An 18,870-nucleotide genomic window follows, 5' to 3' on the forward strand; every position below is an offset into this window, starting at 1 on the left:
GATAATATATTGTCTTAAATAGTGTTTATAGATATAAAGCACTGGAACAACTTCACTTAATAAAATTTTTTCAGAATAACTTAAATCCTTATCACAAATGAAACTTGGACCTAGTAAAGGTCATCTTTAGAAATAAGCCAAGAATTAATTATGCATCCTATAGCAAATATCATGTTTTGGCTAGATCAAATATAGAAAAAGCCTACATTACTTGCATGTAATTTAAACAAAAATCAACCCTACTGATAGAACAAAGATAGTATAAGTTGGTTGTAACGTTTAAACCTTACACACCACACACACATGCAATGTGTAGGTTACTTTGCACAAATGAATCTTGGTTTTTTAGGGGACAGAGTAAGGAATACACACACACACACACACACACACACACACACGTTTAGGTTATTTCGTACAAATGAATCTTTTTATTTTTTTGAGTCAGAGTTTCACTCTTGTCACCTAGGCTGGAGTGCAATGGCACAGTCTTGGCTCACTGCAACCTCTGTCTCCCAGATTCAAACGATTCTCCTGCCTCAGCCTCCTGAGTAGCTGGATTACAGGCATCCACCACCAGACCCAGCTAATTTTTGTATTTTTAGTAGAGATGGGCTTCACCATGTTGGCCAGGCTGATCTCAAACTCCTGACCTCAGGTGATCTGCCCGCCTTGGCCTCCCAAAGTGCTGAATTACATGCATGAGCAACCACGCCCAGCCTCTCGAACCTATTTTTAATGTCTATTCACCGCAAATTTTCCAGAATAAATTGTTTTGTCTTAAATTGCAAATTTTAATTGTGTTAATATTTAGTATTTATATCTTCGCAAGTTTGAAAAATAAATTTAAAGTGGTTTATTAAAAAATATACATACTCTATGATCACTGAATGAGAACAAAATAATAACTAGGTAATGAAATTAGAAAATTAGTTATTTGGAAACTGGGACTAAGAATAAATTTAGCCTTTGTGAAGATGTATAATAAGTTACATTAAAATTCTCATGATAAACAAACTTTATCTCTAGCTAAACTCCAGAAAAAAAAAGTGTTTTTTATATGTGGGATATTGAACAAAATAATGAAAAATATTTTCAGTAGCAGTTAGATAAAAAAAAAAAGCATGTAGAATCTTTCTTATGTCAATTATATCAATCCTTAGCAAGAATAAGCAGCATATTGTTTTATTTTTGTGAAAGGATTCCACTGAGAAACTAGGGTAATGTTCTATATATGGGCTTTTAGATGCCATTAGGAAACTAAATGACTAAATTTTGACAAAAACTGAATAACAAACAGTGTTTTATTGAAGTCTTTGGCAAGTACTTTGAAGTGCCAGTTATTTTTCCTTATGATTCAAAGAGATTCATTTGAATGATATTCTGAGCCAGTCCACAAGAAAATACACATTTTTTTATAAAAATCAAACAACATGTATTCTTGCCTGGATGAAGAGGAAATATCTGCAAGCAGGTCCAAATAATTCCTTAAGAAACAAGTTTGAATCTGTTAGAATTCTTTAAAAAGTGTTTTTGGAGATGCCAAGTTTTTCCCAACATAAAGCAAATTTAAAAATTAGGATCTGATATTAAAGTGATAAAAGTATAACATTTTCAAATAGTTAAACCTAGAGCATGCTTAACTTTTACACTTTCTTAAATAGTACCTACCTGATGTCCCTTGCTAAGAAATGTGATGTTTAATTAACACAACAACTCAGTCATCGCAATAAACACATGACAAATATTGACACAAAGATTAAGGAAGTCTCAAAACAACGGAAACACAATATTTCTTTATATCATTTTTAGGAATTTGATATATATTAAGTCATCCAAAAATGGCATGTTTTCTTAGCAGAATTAGGAGCTGAAAGGGATATGTTGCTTAACTAGCAAATTCTTTCTGTTTAATCATGTTTTCCCTTTTATGTTTGCTCTTGGGTCTTCTGTTGCAATTTTCTCATGTCAAATAAAATATAATCTTCATAATTGCGGTAAGGGAGAAAACATAATTCTGTGGTGCAAAATTACTCAATGCAGAAGGACTAAAATTACCAGTCTTAATTAGTTTTGTATTTCTACTGGGTAAAGAAATTGCTGTTTGAGAGCTGAGAGTACATGTTTAGCTCCTTGGGGAGCAATAATGTGTTTTGGAGGAACAAGAGAAGAAACAAAATAAGTTATTGATTTTCAGCTTGAATTGCTGTATAGATTACAAGAAAATAAGAAAGAGTAATAAGAACCATTTGCTTTCTAATGGTCATGAAATTACATTCAGTCACAACTATGTATAAAACTCACTTGAAAAAAGTGTGCAGGGATAGTCTTAAACCTGGACACACCATGAAGGTCTGTTGCTTCAAATCGTACAAACTGGAGGCGATTTTTGGCCATGGCTTGTCTAATGTGTTTCATTCTAGAAGAGAGTTGAGGTGGGGTCAATATTTGACTGCTGTCCCTCATGCAATCTGCAAAATAAAAAAAGGTTCTAACTCAGTAGATTATGATGAACTGAGAAGCAAAGGAAACTATAGAGTAGTGAATTAATCATTACGATTAACAAAAACATTAGATATTCATCCTGTCACTGGCTTAGAGTTGGATATCTTACCTTTCTTATCCTGCCCTTACCATCTTCCCAAATTTACTGCGCCTAAACAGCCTAAGAGATCATTTATCAATTAGGATGAGGACAAAATTGACACTATTTGCATAAGGATATAGCAATATCATATGTAGATACTTACTGAAAATCCCTTTGCTTATGGAAATTAGAATATATTTACATGAGTTCACAGCAAAAAAGAGACCATAAAAGTCTGTCTGCAAGTGACTATCATCGAACATATTTGGGCTTCTTGAACTAACTGTTAATTTCTATATTTTAATTTCTATATGATTAAAAGTGAATTTGGTTTTGTTTATTTTCCGGGATTTTGTTTTATTCTGGGAGTTTCTTGCCCGAAGGGCTTTTATATCTTTTTAATGGCATCTAACTCTAAGAAGTCTACATATTTCTATCAAATTTGAAACTTGCTTAAATAAGCAAACAAAAGTGTTTTTTTTTTTTTTAAAGAATGAGTGTGTAAGAGATGAAAAATCTGGACTGCATACTCAATTTAAAATTAGAAACATAAAAAAAGTTCTTTTCAAGATTTTTAAGATACTTCGCAAATTCTAACTTTAGAGCTAGAACTTTGGAGATAAGTCATCTAATTTAACCAACTCTTTACCTTGAGTCCCAAAGTGGTACAATGAGTTACTCCAAACCACACTATCAGCCCACTGCAGGTTTGAAGCTACAATTCCCACTTTTGATTCATGCTGTGTGGCTTATTACCACAAATTAAATTAATATGTCTATAGGACATAGAACAGTCAGGCAAATAGTATATATTATAAATGTTAGTTGCTGTCAGAACTTTTAGGAGAGGCAGCAGAGTATAGTGATTAGCACAAAATACTGAGGCCCATCTACCTCCCTTCCAATCCTGCCTTTGCCCTAGCAACAATCTTATCTTCTTTATGCCTTGGCTTTCTTATCAGTAACATACAACCTACTTCATAGGCTTGTTATGAGGATTAAACACGTTATTAACAGTTGCTGGTAGACAGTAAGCACCATATAAGTGGCACTTAAATGCATAAAGTGAGTACAATTACTCTAGCCCTAGTAAATGATGCCACGATCATGTCTGCCCATCTGTCACATCACTGATATTGAGCAGCTATAATTTTAAAGTGATACCTGAGTATGCTTTTTCAAAATATAATTTATCTTTAAAAATAACCATAAAGATTGACAGTTTAGAAACATAGATTAAGTAGATTTTAAGTACATGAAGCATGGGAAGAATAAATGACTGTTTCCACATATGCAAATATATTACTGATAATGTGCCCTCCCTGATGCATTTGGCTACTCTGAAACTCTGGAGGCTTTATAACTACCTTCCATTTAACACAAACAATTAAACTGTAGCAATTAAAGTGTTTCATGCTAAATTAGCACTTGCAGCACTTGCTGTATTCCCAACCTACTCTGAAATACTGGGTGTTCAGCCCAAGATGAATAATGCTCCTTAAAACAAAATTTATAGGCATTTTAAAACATGGAAATATGGGTCAGGTATGGTGGCTCACTCCTGTAATACCAGCACTTTGGGAAGCTGAGGTGGGCAGATCACTTGAGGCCAGGAGTTCAAGACCAGCTTGGGCAACATGGCAAAACTCTGTCTCTACTAAAGATACAAAAATTTGCTGGGTGTAGTGTCATGCACCTGTCGTCCCAGCTACTGAGGAAGCTGAGGCATGAGAATTGCTTGAGCCTTGGAGGTGGAGGTTGCAGTGAGCCTAGATCACACCACTACATTCTAGCCTGAGTGACAGAGACTGTCTTAACAATAATAATATGGAAATTTTTAGACAATGACTATTCTAAACATATTAAGCAATTATGTATAAGCTATAAAGAAGATATCTCCTATAAAACGAGAAAAGTAATTTTATTGGTTCACCAGTAATAGGATAACAGGTAATCTTACTAGTGTTTTGCCTTATCTGTATCTCCTAAATTTTCTACAATGAATACATATTATTTTTAAATAAGTATAATATTTTTTCACTCAACATAGATATTTTTCATCATCACATACTATTCATACTGAATGTGTATCTAGAAATCAGCCAGAAAGAGCCCTTGCCCTCACAGAACTTTATAAAGTGGGGCAACTGTAGATAATAAACATGCCATCAAATGCAAAGGTGGAATCAATTCACACAGTGAAAGTGCTGAAAAAATATTAAACATAATCACCTGAAGTATTAATTGTGTGAGACTTGATCACAATGTGGACAGGTCTAACCCTTGATTCATTTTTAAGTCTCCAAGTTGCCCTGTGGTTGGACAGTGAGTTCAGTACACATATTCGTTTGCTAGGGCTACCATAACAGATGCCCCAGACCAGGTGGCTTAAACAGAAATTTTTTTTCTCACAGGTCTGGCGGCTAGAAGTCCAAAGTCAAAGGTGTCCGCAGATTTGTTTCTTCTAAAGACTCTCTCTCCTTGGCTTGTAGACAGCCATCTTCTTCCAGCGTCTTCACATGTTTTTTTCTCTGTGCATGTCCGTGACCTAATATCTTCTTCTTTTGAAGACATGAGTCATACTGTATTAGGGTCCACCATACTAATCTTATTTAACCTTAATTATCTCTTTAAAGAGCATATCTCCAAATTTGGTCACATTCTCAGGTACTGAAGGTTAGGATTTCATTATAACAATTTTGGAGAAACACCATTCAATACATAACAGTGGATAATTCTGTTTCTATTTTCTTCACTGTCCTTACTGGCACCTGCCACACTGTATACACACATGTTCCTGTCATCCCCCATTGCCTATCAGCTCCATGAGAGCCGAGGCTTAGTTTTACGAGCTGCTGTTTTTTTGGTACTTGTAACAGTACAGGCATCTCATAGGCACTCGACAAATATTTTTTGAACAAGTGAGTGAGTGAATGAATGAATACATCCTGTGTGATTTGACCTTGTCTAATTAATAAAAGTTGTGACCATATATTTTAGTATATATCCTAAATATCAATTTTTCAGTTAAAAGTTCAGTTCTTTCACCAAATGTGAGAACCCTAGCCAATTCAATTTTATTTTCAAGGCATCAACTGATCTTGCTGCATCATTGTCTGAATTTCTTTTCTTCAGATAAATCATATTTGTTACTTACAATTAAACCTTTTGGTCAGCCTCTCCCAGCTGCACATGATGAATAGCAAACAGATAATTGCTAGTTCAGGAGCTCATTTGCTTTTCCTACAGTGTGGTTCCTGGGAGGTGTTCTTTTCTATGCCCTCAGAGGACTAATAAATTAAATCAATGTGTTTTTATAGAGGATGTTTTAGTGCTGTGAATGTTTAGGGAAAAAATAAGAAAACATTTTTAAAGGAAAAAAAAAAACCTCAAAGCTCTATAGCAACTAGAAGGCCTTGGAGAAATTTTGTCCGTGTTCAATGACGAGGACATATATCAGTTATAGAGAACAAGCCATGGTCACTTATTAAAGGGAGATTGAAGAGGCATTTGGGCTTTCAGAAATGTGAACTCAAAGAAAGGAAAAAGTGCATTTGACAGAAAATTCCGGAATACATTCAGTTATTGCACACGTAGCACAAGACCATGTTCTTTCAAGGTCCCACCGTCTTTCATTATTGTGGCTATGTTTCTGCAAATTTAACCCTGCCTTCTGGCCACATCATACTAGCTCAGCCATTGGTGGGAAGCCTAGGTGGCAGAATAACCAGGTACAAAGCAGAAAAAAGAAAAAAAAGCAATACATAAAAAGTGGGAGGAAAGGGGGGTTTTTCTTTGAAAAAAAAAAAAGTATGATTTTTCAAAAAACTCAGAGAAGTTATTCCAAAGAAGAAATACCATATCAAAATTCCTTACCTTTATTTTGGTGGGGTTATTTTTAAATTATGTATAGGTGATTGGTTTGTGGTTTAAATGTTTGGTACGGAGGGCCTATAGAGAACTTAATATACACTGGGCCAAAAAGAGAGCTTCTGAGCTAAAGAAGCTAAATTAGTAATGGTACCCATAAGTCATGGTTGACAGTGCAAAGAGAGCTTATGACACAAGATCTTTCTCCATATTTTTGACTTAAGACAAAAAAATGGTAAATCCATCTCTCTTTTGTAGCTAAAACTAGAATATATAAAACAATTATCACAATCTCTGGAGGAGCCTATGTGGCCCGCAGATATTATCTGATTAGTCTTCCCAGTGTTTAGAAACTTTTTTGAAATAGTGGACAGCATTTCACTATTAGAAAATTTTATGTAGAAATCTTGAGTTCAAATTTCTTTTGAAACTAAATCTGGCAACTCAGGGTAGATACTTCTGCATAGCAACAACTGGTTGGAACTCTGAGGTAGTCTAGATGAGACAGGCAACCTCTACTTCATGAGGCAGCAGACATTTCTGTAAAGGACCAGATAGTAAATATTTGCAACTGTGTAGGCCATATGGTATTCATTGCAGCTACTCCCTAAGCACAATGTCATCTTAGCAGCTATCAATAATATGTAAACGTTACTTACAAAAACTGACCAGCAAGCTGAATTTGGCTCTGGGGCCCTAGTTGGTTGCTCTCTGCTCCAGTTTCTCATCAGCAGCACCACTCCCTATTTACTTACACCAGCCCATCATTTGTATTAACTGTCTGTCCCCTGTGGGCATCTGTATCAACAGCTGCCTGATGTTCAGAAGTCGTTAGTGCTTATGTTCTCCACTTCAGAGAAATTCATAAAGCCGAAGAAGAGAGAAATTCAGATATGAGAGATGGTGTGGTAGTGAGACCAGAGAGTTCCCTGACCCCCTCTCGAGACTTGCAAAAGGGATGTGACTCATTTACTCGGCCACCATGCTCAAACCACTTATGGGAAGGGGAACATGCCTGTGAGCCAAGCTAAGAGCTTTTGGGCAGCAGCCCTACGGCAGTGTTTAGGGGTGTTACCGTGCTCTTTTAGCTTTGCAATTCACAAATGGCTAGGTGTTAAACCAGTACGTCAGAGAGTCAGGAAAGCAGCCTTTTATACCCTGTCCTCTAGGTACCTTGCTCCTTGTCTGGAGTTTAGGAAGAAACAGGTCACATGGACTTGAAGGATGGTGAATGTGGGGATTTTACTGAGTGACGGAGGTGGCTCTCAGTGGGATGGTTGGGGATCAGGAAATGGGATGGAGTGGGAATATTATTTTCCCCTGGAGTTCGGCTGTCCCGCCACAGATCTCCCTTCCAACCATCCCCAGCCAAGCTCCTCCGCATTCACATGCTCCTTCTCTCCCTTGCTGTTCTGCTGCTCTGCCAGTGGAGCTTGAAGTTTATATGGGCATGGGATAGGGGCATGGTGGGCCAGAGTGGTCTTGGAAAAGGCAACTTTTCGGAGTAAAAACAGAAATACCTGTTTCCATTTAGAGCCATGGGTTTCCAGGCTTTAGGGTGGGGTCTTTGCCAGGGAACTGCCCTCTTCTACCCAGTATTTCCATGGCTAGTCTCCGTTATCAGTAGGCAGAATAGTCCATCGAAAATTTCTACCACACCTAATCCCTGGTACATGTGAATGTATTAAATTGCATGGCAAAAGGAAACTTGCAAATGTAATTAAGGTTATGGAACTTAAAATAGGGATATTATCTTTGATTATCCATCTAAGCCCTTGAAAGCAGAGGGCTTTTCCCAGTTGAGAGCAGAAAAGAGATGTGGAAGAAGGAATTCAGAAAAGTTCTAAATATGAGAAGGATTTGAGGCATGCTATCTCTGAGATATAAGACCGGAGAGAGGCTTCTGGGAGATAAGGGCCACCCCAGTTGACAGCCAGCCAGGACACAAGAACCTAACTTCTACAGTCACAAAGAACTGGATTCTCTCAACAATCATCTGAATGAGCTTGTAAGTGTACTGTTCCCTAGAGTCTCTAGATAAGAACCCAGATGGCAACACCTTGACTTTAGCCTTGGAAAACCTGAAACAAGGAAAGCAGATGAGCCAGCCTAGACTTCTGATGTACAGAACTGTGAGATAGTACATTTGTATTTTTTAAAAGACAGTAAATTTGTGGTGATTTGTTATGGTGGGAATAGAAGACTAATAGATACAGAATTCTGATAGTGTTTATTTTCCAGGCTCTAGCTCCTCCCTGGGCCCTGTGTATACTAAAGGATTTACCCTTGCCCAAAGAGAGCTCTGGTCTCTGCCCTTGTTCCCTGGGAGATAATCTCCAAGCAGTTAGAATGTCTTGCCAGACAACAGTGTCTTTGTTTACCTAGGGGTTCTAGGCCATGCCAGAAACTCTAACAATGTTATTTATAGTGGTTATTTCAACTCATGCAGTAACCACTTGATCTCCAAAGGGGCTGGAGAGTGAGGTCAGCCAAATGCCCAGTTAACCATGATGCCCCAGTAGAGACTCTGGACACCATGACTCAAGTGAGTTTCCCTGGTTCGCAACATTTCTCACATCATTGCCAAGAGAATGGTGCTGTCCATGACTCCACTAAGAAAGGACAAGTGAACATTCTGTGCTTAGAACTTCCCTGGACTGCCCATGGCTGATTTTAATTTGTATCCTTTTAGTGTAATAAATCATAACCGTGAATATAACAGCTTTCAGTGAATTCAGTGAGTCGTTACTTGGGGAATTCCAAAACTTGTAATTGGTGTCACAAGTGAGGGTAATGTGGTAGAAACTAACCCTCTAACTTCCCACTCTGGTATATTTTCATCTTTCCAAATCTTATATGTTTAACCTGTCATAGATTTCCTTTTTTTTTTTTTTTTTTTTGGCAAGGGGTGGAGGAGGCAGGGTCTCTCTCTGTTACCCTGGCTTGAATGAAATAGCACAATCGCACAATCACAACTTCCTGTAGCCTCAACCTCCTGGGCTCAAGTGATCCTCCCACTTCAGCCCCCTAAGTAGCTAGGATCACAGGCATGTGTCACCACATACAGCCAATTTTTGTGTGTGTGTGTGTAGAAAGACAGTCTGCCTATGTTGCTCAGGCTGATCTCGAAATCCAGGTCTCAAATGATCCACTTCAGCCTCCCAAAGTGCTGGGATTACAGGTGTAAGCCATTGTGCCTGGCCTTTAGATTTCCTTTTAGAACTAATTTCTAGCATTTTCATCCAAGAGAGTTTTAAACAATACATTCATGTACCAAAATAGTTACATTACTATCAATAAGCCAGAAACTTAGAAATAGGATTTTACTTTTAGAAAAAGTCAGACATCTTCCATTGCAACCTTTCTATTCTTCACATGAGCAGCCTAAAGGATAAAGAAAACTGCAAAGCATTTTATAAAAGATAGGTATATAAATTTTTGTAAGTGCTCTGACTCCCAGGCTGGTATTCCTCAACCAACATTGCATTCTTTCAATTCAAATACAAACTTGGGGTTAGTGGCTAGAACCACATACCAGTTTGTTCCCAAATCCTTACCAGTAAATCCTTACCAGAGATTGGGTTAAATTCACCACCAGGAACATTGGTTGTTGTTCTGGGGGACAATAGTTTTATCACTGTTGTCTCATCCTGAGAGTCCTTGTCATCATGTGACAGTTGAGACTCAGCAGAGCCAGGTCCCATGACTGGTTTGCTCATTTTCCCTAATTTGTGGCACACCATTTGGTCTCTGATCCTCTCTGTAGTAATAAGGAAAAATGTTAAAATATGTTGCCCTTGTTTTCAACTGTCTCTTAATACAATATGGAGAGGAATACTTGAGAAAATAGTATATTCCTAGCAGTGACATATTAAATGAGAGGCAGTGAGAGTGGTCTGCCCTAGTCGCTGACCAAAAATGTGCATTGTTTGTAGAGAATTTAAAAACAGACCAGGCACAGTGACTTATGTCCGTACCCTATAATCCCAGCACTTCGGGAGGCCAAGGCAGGTGGATCACTTGAGGTCAGGAGTTCAAGACCAGACCAACCAACATGGTGAAACCCTGTCTCTACTAAAAATACAAAAAAAAAAAAATTAGACTGGCTTGGTGGCACACTCCTGTAATCCCAGCTACCCAGGAGGCTGAGATAGGAGGATGGCTTGAGCCAGGGAGGAGGAGGTTGCAGTGAGCCAAGATCACGCCACTGCACTCCAGCATGGGTGACAGAGTGAGACTCTGTCTCAAAAAAATTATACATAAATAATAAAATCTGCTAAAATCTGACTGCTTTTTATTGTAACCATATGCTGGGAATTCCTAGTGTCCTGCCTTAGGACACAGTGACTCCTAGGATTGAGCCTGTTGCCCAAATTAACTTCTAGGTTTAGCAGTGTGTCAGATCTGTTGAAATCTAGTTGGAGTTCCAACATGTGTTATGAAAACACCTTCCCTACCGTTCTTATGACCTCCCCAAATCCTCAGCAATGATTTCTGTATGCAGTTTCGGAGCAGAAGACTGTCTCTCTTCCTAGTTGTGCTTTCCTCTGTTTTGTTCTCTTTTTTTTTTCTACTATTACCACTCTAATTCTGACCCCCTTTAAATTGTAAATATTTTGATTATTTTTATATATTTACATTGTAAGCTTATATTTGCCATCTTTTATGTCACCTATATAGGAATAAATTTTGTTTCTTTTTCCTTTTGCTTCTCCCAAAGCAGAAAGGAAGATGTTTTATTAAAACAAAGACCAAATGGAGATTGCCATTGACCACATCATTTTTGAGAGATCAGAGGAGTTAGATACCATTTGAGTTGGATATATCCATTTCTCCCACTTCAGTTGAATAAACATGTGATTTAGTGACTTTCTTCCTCGTCTTTCTTAATTTATGCATGCTGTTGGCTTCAGTCTCATTGCCTTCATCTTTTGTTGAGTCCTGTTGTTATTAAATAAAAAGCCAAATAACAGATTATTTATACAACTATATATGGATGTCAAAAAAGTATTACAATTGAATAGCTAGATTTCTTAATGAGCATAGAAGACTTTTATAATGATGAAAATTTTGTCACTTCTAAAATCACTTCAATAACTCAACATTTAAAAGCCCAATGTTGTGCTGATAGGCTAGATATTCTCTATCTCCTTTTATATGTGGCACAGAAAATATCATTAAGTAAATTAAGATCTTGTCTAATTACTCAGGATTTCTATGTTTATTTTTTACTTTGGGAATTTTATGTTATTCATTTCTAAATAATTTTTCAAAACCTATTTCAGCTAAAAAGTTTACTTTTTATGATTTCTGTTATTCAGGATCTCTAGCCTTTCTGTCTGAAACCATAGTTTCTGAAGAATTGTATTCTCTACTCTCTTTTTTCTTATGAAAGAGGAAAAATGAATATTGATGCAATGAATAATTAATAATTGCATCAATATTTAATTCAAAAAAGTACTTGAATTCATCAAGTGCTATTTTGTGACTGAGTTTTATATGTGTAAAACAAATATCATACCCAGACTATTTTATAGCTTAAGAAAATGCATTTAAAAAAAAATAGCCTAACTTTCACAATCCAGTTATAATCCTTGACATGACAGGATATGCCCAGCAGGGAGTTGGGCAGTGAGGCAGGGGCTGGCGCTAGGGAGTTCAGGAATCTCAGCACTAACAGTGAACAGAGTCACCCCTGCAGTCCCGAGACAAAGAAGTTGTCACTGAAAAAATATATTAAAATTTTTGAAAAAGCTGACACGGGTATTTTTTTTTTTTTTTTTTTTTTTTTTTTTTTTNTGCAAACCTCTCACAGTGGTTTGAGGGGAGAGGAAAGTGACAGGGTCAGGGTCAAAAAGTATATTGGAAATGTTTTGAGCTTAGTATCTTTTTGAAAATCTGTCTCTGAGAGGTTTTACATCTGTGAGAGAGTTATATAAATATATGTTTTGTAGTTGCCGGGGAACAGCTGTATCAGTTTGTCTATAAAACCAATTCAGTCTCCCAGGGCTAAAACAGAAAAAGAAAGATTTTCATTTTTTGGTGTTTATATGTAATTATGATGCATTGTTATTATTGTTATATTAACAAAGTTATAGTTCCTAGAACAAAGGCTTTTCTGTTATTTTAAATTTTTCTGTAATTTTCAAGTTTCACATGGTCTTTTTCACTCCAGATAACCTTATATTTCGATAATATGGTATTTAATATGTGATATAATAATTTTTTAAGTAATTTAGGATTCAATTTCAATATTTGCATAAATTTTCTCAATACACTTCTGATAGAATCTGGCAGTAATATAAAGCTTTATTGTACATATTTATCATCTCTAAAAATTGTTTTGCTAGAAACGCATAGTCTATCATTTTACTTTTGTTATATATATATGGTCTTTTAAAGAAGTGTTATTTAGAAAATGAAATAGTTAGCCAGGTATATAATTATCAATGCAATAAGAGCAGACTAACAGTTATCTTAGCTTGACACTTTAGGAATCTTCTCATATATAAATGGAAGGAATCCGGTGAGATAAACTTTAACAACTCAAACCCTAACCTGCAACTGAATGAACAATTAAATAACGATGTGTTAAAATTAAGCACATTGTCAAGCATGTTTTCTCATGGTACCCTTCAAGGTAATAAAATCACACCATTTTACAAATAAGAAAAGTGAGACTCAGAGTAACTTGCCCCAGGCCACAAGAATGAATGAAAGATGCAGTTTCTAAAAAGATCTTTTGATTTTCAAAATGCTATTCTACTCCCTAAAAGCCAGAGATCCAAGACAAGAAAAAGGTCATTTTAAAAACATTCACTTTCCTTCATATAAACCAAATCAAAAGGGAAAGTTTCTTAACCAAAGTAAAAACAATTTACCTAGTTACTAACTGAGAATTTCACCAATAAGAGCCCAAAAACTGTCCGGGTGTCATGGCTCATACCTGTAATCCCAGCACTTTGGGAGGCAGAAGTGAGCAGATCACCTGAGGTCAGGAGTTTGAGACCAGCCTGGTCAGCATGGTGAAACCCCGTCTCTACTAAAAATATGTAAAAATAAGCCAGGCATGGTGGCACATGCCTGTAATCCCAGGTACTCTTGAGGCTGAGGCAAAAGAATCACTTGAACCTGGGAGGCGGAGGTGGCTGTGAGCTATATCGCCATTGTACTCCAACCTTGGCAACAGAGCAAGATTCGGACTCAAAAAAAAAAAAAGAAAGAAAAGAAAAAGCCCAAAAACTAAGTTGTGATACATTACCTACTCCATAAAAATGCTCAAAAAAGGGAGTAGGGGTTTCAGAAAAAGAATACATTTCACACATTTCATTCAGTCCTTTAGTTTTATTTTATATGCTAAGGTGATCAGCATATAAACATAGCTATAATAGATGAAACAAATGTATTGAATCCCTCATTTGTCCCAGCTCCAGTAGAGTATTTTTATTCCCTTTAATCCTTCATCTTTTAATTACACTTAGGTGCAATGTGAATGATGTTTCAGTAAAAAACCTACTAGCCCTAGTGATGAAGTTTGGGTTGTACTTTGACCTTTCCACAAAGTAGCAAGTCCTTCTAGGGCTTTGGCATTCTCCTTTATAAACACTTATATAAATCAAATCGTACTGTTAAATTAAGTTGAGCCTAAAGCTTCCTCCTTACATATTTTAAGTTTGACTTAAAAATTTCTAAGCAGACTATAAACTACTCTTCTACCAATCACAGAATTTCAGCCAATCACAGCGTCTAATTTTTCAAACCCTGTTCAAACACTAATTCTGTACCTCATTTCCATCTTCTGTACATCACTTTCCTTTTCCTGTCCATGAATGTCATCTGACCATGTGACAGGCTAAGAGTCGCTCTGAACATATTCTGGTTCTAAGGGCTGTCTGACTCTTGAATTGTTCTTTAACTAAATTTAAAATTTTATTTTTCTAAAGGTTTTTGTCTAACAGATGGCTTCAGAAGTGGGATTTGAAGTAGAGCTTCCAGCAACCCCCAGGAGCATTGAGTGATTAAGCAATGTTCACGCTGGGTCCATTGTATGCATTGCTCTCTCCACGCAACTAGGGATCATGAGTAAGTTGTCTCTCAGATTATGAAGATCCATGTGTTTGTGTTGTGATTACTTTAATCTGTATGTGCACATTTTTTGTCTTAACTGGGTTCAGAAGTCATGACAGAAAGTGGACTGGGTCGGACTCAATAATTAATTGGATTATATCCAGTTAGAAGTCGTAGAGGCTGACTGGGCAGACAAACTAGCAGGAAGTGGCAATACTGCAGAAGGTGTGAACCCTGGCTTTCAGAAATTCAGCAGGATTTTGTGTTCTAACCCTTTTGTTTTTCTAATGCGTTAGGTAGGGGAAAATCTTTGCTTAAGTTGCTCAAGATGTGAGTGCCAAAAGCAATATTCAGCATAAAAATGGGATCCTTAATTACTGAAGAACTGAGCGCTCCATTTTCATCTACATGTACCTCTACACGCATAATTATTAGGTCCTACCAGCCGCAAATATTTACAAAAAAGGCAAAATCTTATGAAGATAATTTAAAATTATTGTGAAATGTTCCAAATGAACACCTAACTTTAAGAAGTGCATTTAAAAATGAGGACTCCCACATTAGGCATATCTGGGGACACCTATTGATGTGCAGAAGCTTCTAAAAAATGTGAATATTTCTATTGCCTCTTTTTAAAGCCTTTCAAAAGGCAAATAAAAAGCTTAAGCAGCTAATTGATAAGAAAAACTGAATCTGCTAATCTTTTGGCTTAGTTACTATCCTGCCCCAAAGATAAAAAGAGAGTTATATAAAGTGTTCATGAAAGGTAAGCCCCCAAGTAAAGTAGGCTTTTTTCTTTTTCAGAGCTATCCCTGCTGAGTCCACACATAGAGAATTATTTCCTGGCCTTATTAATTAATGGGCTCCAACCTGACCTCAGTAATTTTAGCTAAAAAATAGTGTCTAACTTAAAAAGACTGCCTGTTGAACTAAATTGGTCTCCAAATTCACCTTTCTGGCACTTAGCTGGCTATTTTGAAACACTTTTGTAAAAGAAATGTACATCTATAAAGGAAATCTCCATTTTTAAGGGTTCCTGCCTCTGTGCAGCAGGAAGAGAGGAAGGACTAAGTTACTAGAGACTTGTAATTGACTTAGATTTATGTAACAAGCCTCACCTTTAAAGTACTTTTTCCTATCCATCGTGTCTTAACTGGGCATTTATCCACATTTATCCACATCCTCCCTCGTTGATTTGGGCAAAAGATGGTACAATATTTAGGCCTAAAGTCTCAACTGTATACATTTGAGAGAGAAAATTTCTATCTTGTTTTACCTAAAAGTCATCCCTTTAGAAGTGAAATTTTAAGGTTGTCCACCTAACAATCGCTTAGAGCATTGAAACACATAATTGGAAGATTGATAGTCTGAAATGGGGGAAAGAAAAACTATTTGAAATCTAGCAAATGAAAAAAATTTCAGAAAACTATAACTTCTGCTGTTGTCTGTGTGTCTGTCTATATGTCTGTATGTGTTGTTTGTATCAGATATTTCTTTCTGATCTAATATAATATTTGGCAAAGGTAGCTAGTTCAAATTTTTGGCAAAATAAAACAGGAATGTCTTCAGAATTGTCAGTATTAAATATAAATCAGACTTTTTTTTTTTCCTGGATCTACTGGTCAGAAAGGTTTATGCTGTTTTTGCCGTGTTTTAAGGTCATAATATTGCTGCTTCTGTAAAGTTTTAATATGTGCTTGCCTGTAAGCTGGCACTGAAAGGGCTGGCCACTGGGCTCCCCTGAAGCCTTTCACACGTCTTACTGTGAGCTTATGTCTTTGATTTTGAGCCTTTGAATTCTGAGGCCTGAAGACATGTGTGCCCACTGTACCTGGGCCACCAGCTGCAGGGTATTGCCAAGCCCAATATGGCCTGTCCTCCTTCCTCCAGCTTTGACTCCTGGCCATGCTGAGAGGGGTTGGATCCTCCAGACATCCTTTTCATAGCTCTGTCCTCGGTCCTTAACTCTACACCTGGTGTGTAAATTAGGGACCCGGATGGGCAGTGGCGTTCCTAGCCATCCTAGGTGTCACTCAGGATGCAGGATGACTGGGAAAGACATTTGGGAAAATACCTATGTTATTTTTTCAAAATTATTTTCAGTAACTTAAAATCTTAAAGCCATGTTAAATTCAGAAATAGGACAAGGAGCAGTGGCTCACTCTTATAATCCAAGCACTTTGGGAGTCTGAGGTGGGAGGATCACTTAAGCCCAAGAATTTGAGACTACCCTAGGCAACATGGTGAGATGCATCTCTACAAAATATATAAAAATTAGCTGGGTATGGTTGTGTGTGCCCATAGTCCTAGCCACTCAGAAGGCTGAGGTGGGAGAATAACGAGCCTGGGAGGCAAACATTGTGGTGAGCCAAGTTCATGCCACTGCACTCCAATCTAGGTGATAGAGCAAGAATCCATCTCAAAAAATAAAAAAAAAAATAAAAAATTCAGAAATAAATACTCATTAAATATCTGAGTCATTTCTAAGTCAGTTAAAATATTAAAGTATTAATTATTAACATATATTTATGCTTTAGCATCTTATTTTTATATGATACTGAAAAGGTAAATATATTGAGATCTATTAAAAATAATTGAGGCAATAACTTTCTAAAAAAATTATGAAATAGTTTTCATTTATAAATACTGATATAAAACAGTTCAAAAATCACTTATTTCCTAGGTTTTACTCTGGTAGTTAGAATTACTCTCTAAGAGTTAAAATTTAAGTTATTATATGTAATTATAACTACTAAAATAAATAATTCGGCTGGGTACAGTGTCCATGCCTGTAATCCTAACTCTGGGAGGTCAAGCTGGGAGGATCACTTGAGGTCAGCAGTTGGAGACCAGCCTGGCCAACATAGTGAAACCCCGTCTCTACTAAAAATGTAAAAATTAGCTAGGCATGGTGGTGAATGCCTGTAACCCCAGCTACTTGGGAGGCTGAGGCAGGAGGATTGCTTGAATCTGGGAGGCAGAGTTTGCAGTGAGCCGAGATTGCACCATTGCACTGCAGCCTAGGTGACAGAGTGAGACTCTGTCTCAAAAAATAAATAAATAAGATAAAATAAAATAAATAATTCTATATACAAAGTGTACAAGAAAAGCAAGATTGTTTTGATGAGAAAATGAAAATGTGTGTTTGTTGAGAAAAAACAATTTTGTCTAGTTTAGAGGTTATTTAAACTTTCTTTCAAAATGAAAAAATGATATCAATAAAATTAAATGGATATTCAAAGTTGGGGAAAATAGAAAAAAAGGTAAAAGTCTATAAAAGGATTTTGGAAATTTTGTGTGTTCAAAAACTGATTGAAGGTGAATGTATTTGTTTATAAGGTTTTATTAAAATCAGCTGTAGTATTGATTATACACTAATGCATAACTAAAATTCATATTTCTCTGAAGAGCTCACAGGGGAAAAAGGTAAAATTCTGTTTTCTCCTTTGAATAATAATTTCTCGTAGTATTAATAAAAGATTTTCTGTCACATTTTAAGTAAAATGCAAAGAAAAATAGAGGAGAGACAGATTTTATTTCATGTTGTCTTTATTATATCTTTTGATTATTTGGAAAACTGAATCTCCTCTTCATCAAAGAATAAGAATTTTTGCTTTTGAAAACCTTTTAATTATCAGTTAGGCTAAATGAAATACTATTATTTTGCAGTAATCTGTGATTCTATTTTGATAGTGTTTAAAGCCTTTGACTTCCTGAAGTTCAATTTCAAATTCTAAAATTAAGTATTTTTTACTTCATACTAACTTCAGGATGTTCAAAAGTTCCCTGAAGCATCCAAAAAAGAGATAATAAACAGGCTAATTTGTTATATTAGATAACATGGAAAGCATTATAAAATAAATGATACTTAACTTTGAGTTATATTTTTATGGGTATATTATGAAAATGTGTTTCAAAATTGTATGTGATTCCTAATATTCTGATATGTTTTAGTATATATTATCAATAATTATTTATTTATGTTAAATTATTATAGGACACAGAAACAGCCAAATTTCCCTGTTAATTACATCTTTAACCATAACCATTTTAAGTCTTATCCATAGTTTATTAATTCTGGTGAACTTTCTGAAATCTCACAATCAAGTAAAATCCTAAAATGTTGTGTTCTTACGAAGGTTCATGGAAAGGATGTAAAGAATGCTTATAAACACTCATGAATACAGGTTTCTGATAACTCAAGAATTATATCATTTGGATGGGATAGGAATGCTGAAAACTCGAATGAAGAAGTTGACCAGTTTATAAAATTGCTAACTTAAGTAGAACAAGAACTAACTGAATGCCAAGGAAAGACTTTGGCAGATTTCCATGCTAGATCAGCCAGG

At 36.2% G+C, this 18,870-nt stretch overlaps 1 protein-coding gene across 7 annotated transcripts in view; it reads right to left on the minus strand.

Annotated features, from left to right (window-relative positions):
• The window catches only part of LGSN (lengsin, lens protein with glutamine synthetase domain), a 40,789-nt gene that overhangs the window by 3,718 nt on the left and 18,201 nt on the right, over window positions 1-18,870 (minus strand). For 2 of the 7 annotated variants that reach the window (XM_017524695.2, XM_037737246.1), the window contains exons 2-3: window positions 11,263-11,395; window positions 2,302-2,468 (exon numbers count right to left, since the gene is read on the minus strand). In XM_017524695.2, the coding sequence (XP_017380184.1) occupies window positions 2,302-2,468; window positions 11,263-11,395 (300 nt within the window). Of the gene's footprint in view, window positions 1-2,301; window positions 2,469-4,996; window positions 5,149-10,011; window positions 10,215-11,262; window positions 11,396-18,870 lie in introns of those variants that run through there. The other 5 variants (XM_037737241.1, XM_037737245.1, XM_037737242.1 and 2 more) reach the window with 5 other exon arrangements.

Source organism: Cebus imitator, unplaced genomic scaffold (genome assembly GCF_001604975.1).
Source record: "Cebus imitator isolate Cc_AM_T3 unplaced genomic scaffold, Cebus_imitator-1.0 Scaffold36, whole genome shotgun sequence".
In the NCBI taxonomy this organism is placed as follows: domain Eukaryota; kingdom Metazoa; phylum Chordata; class Mammalia; order Primates; family Cebidae; genus Cebus; species Cebus imitator.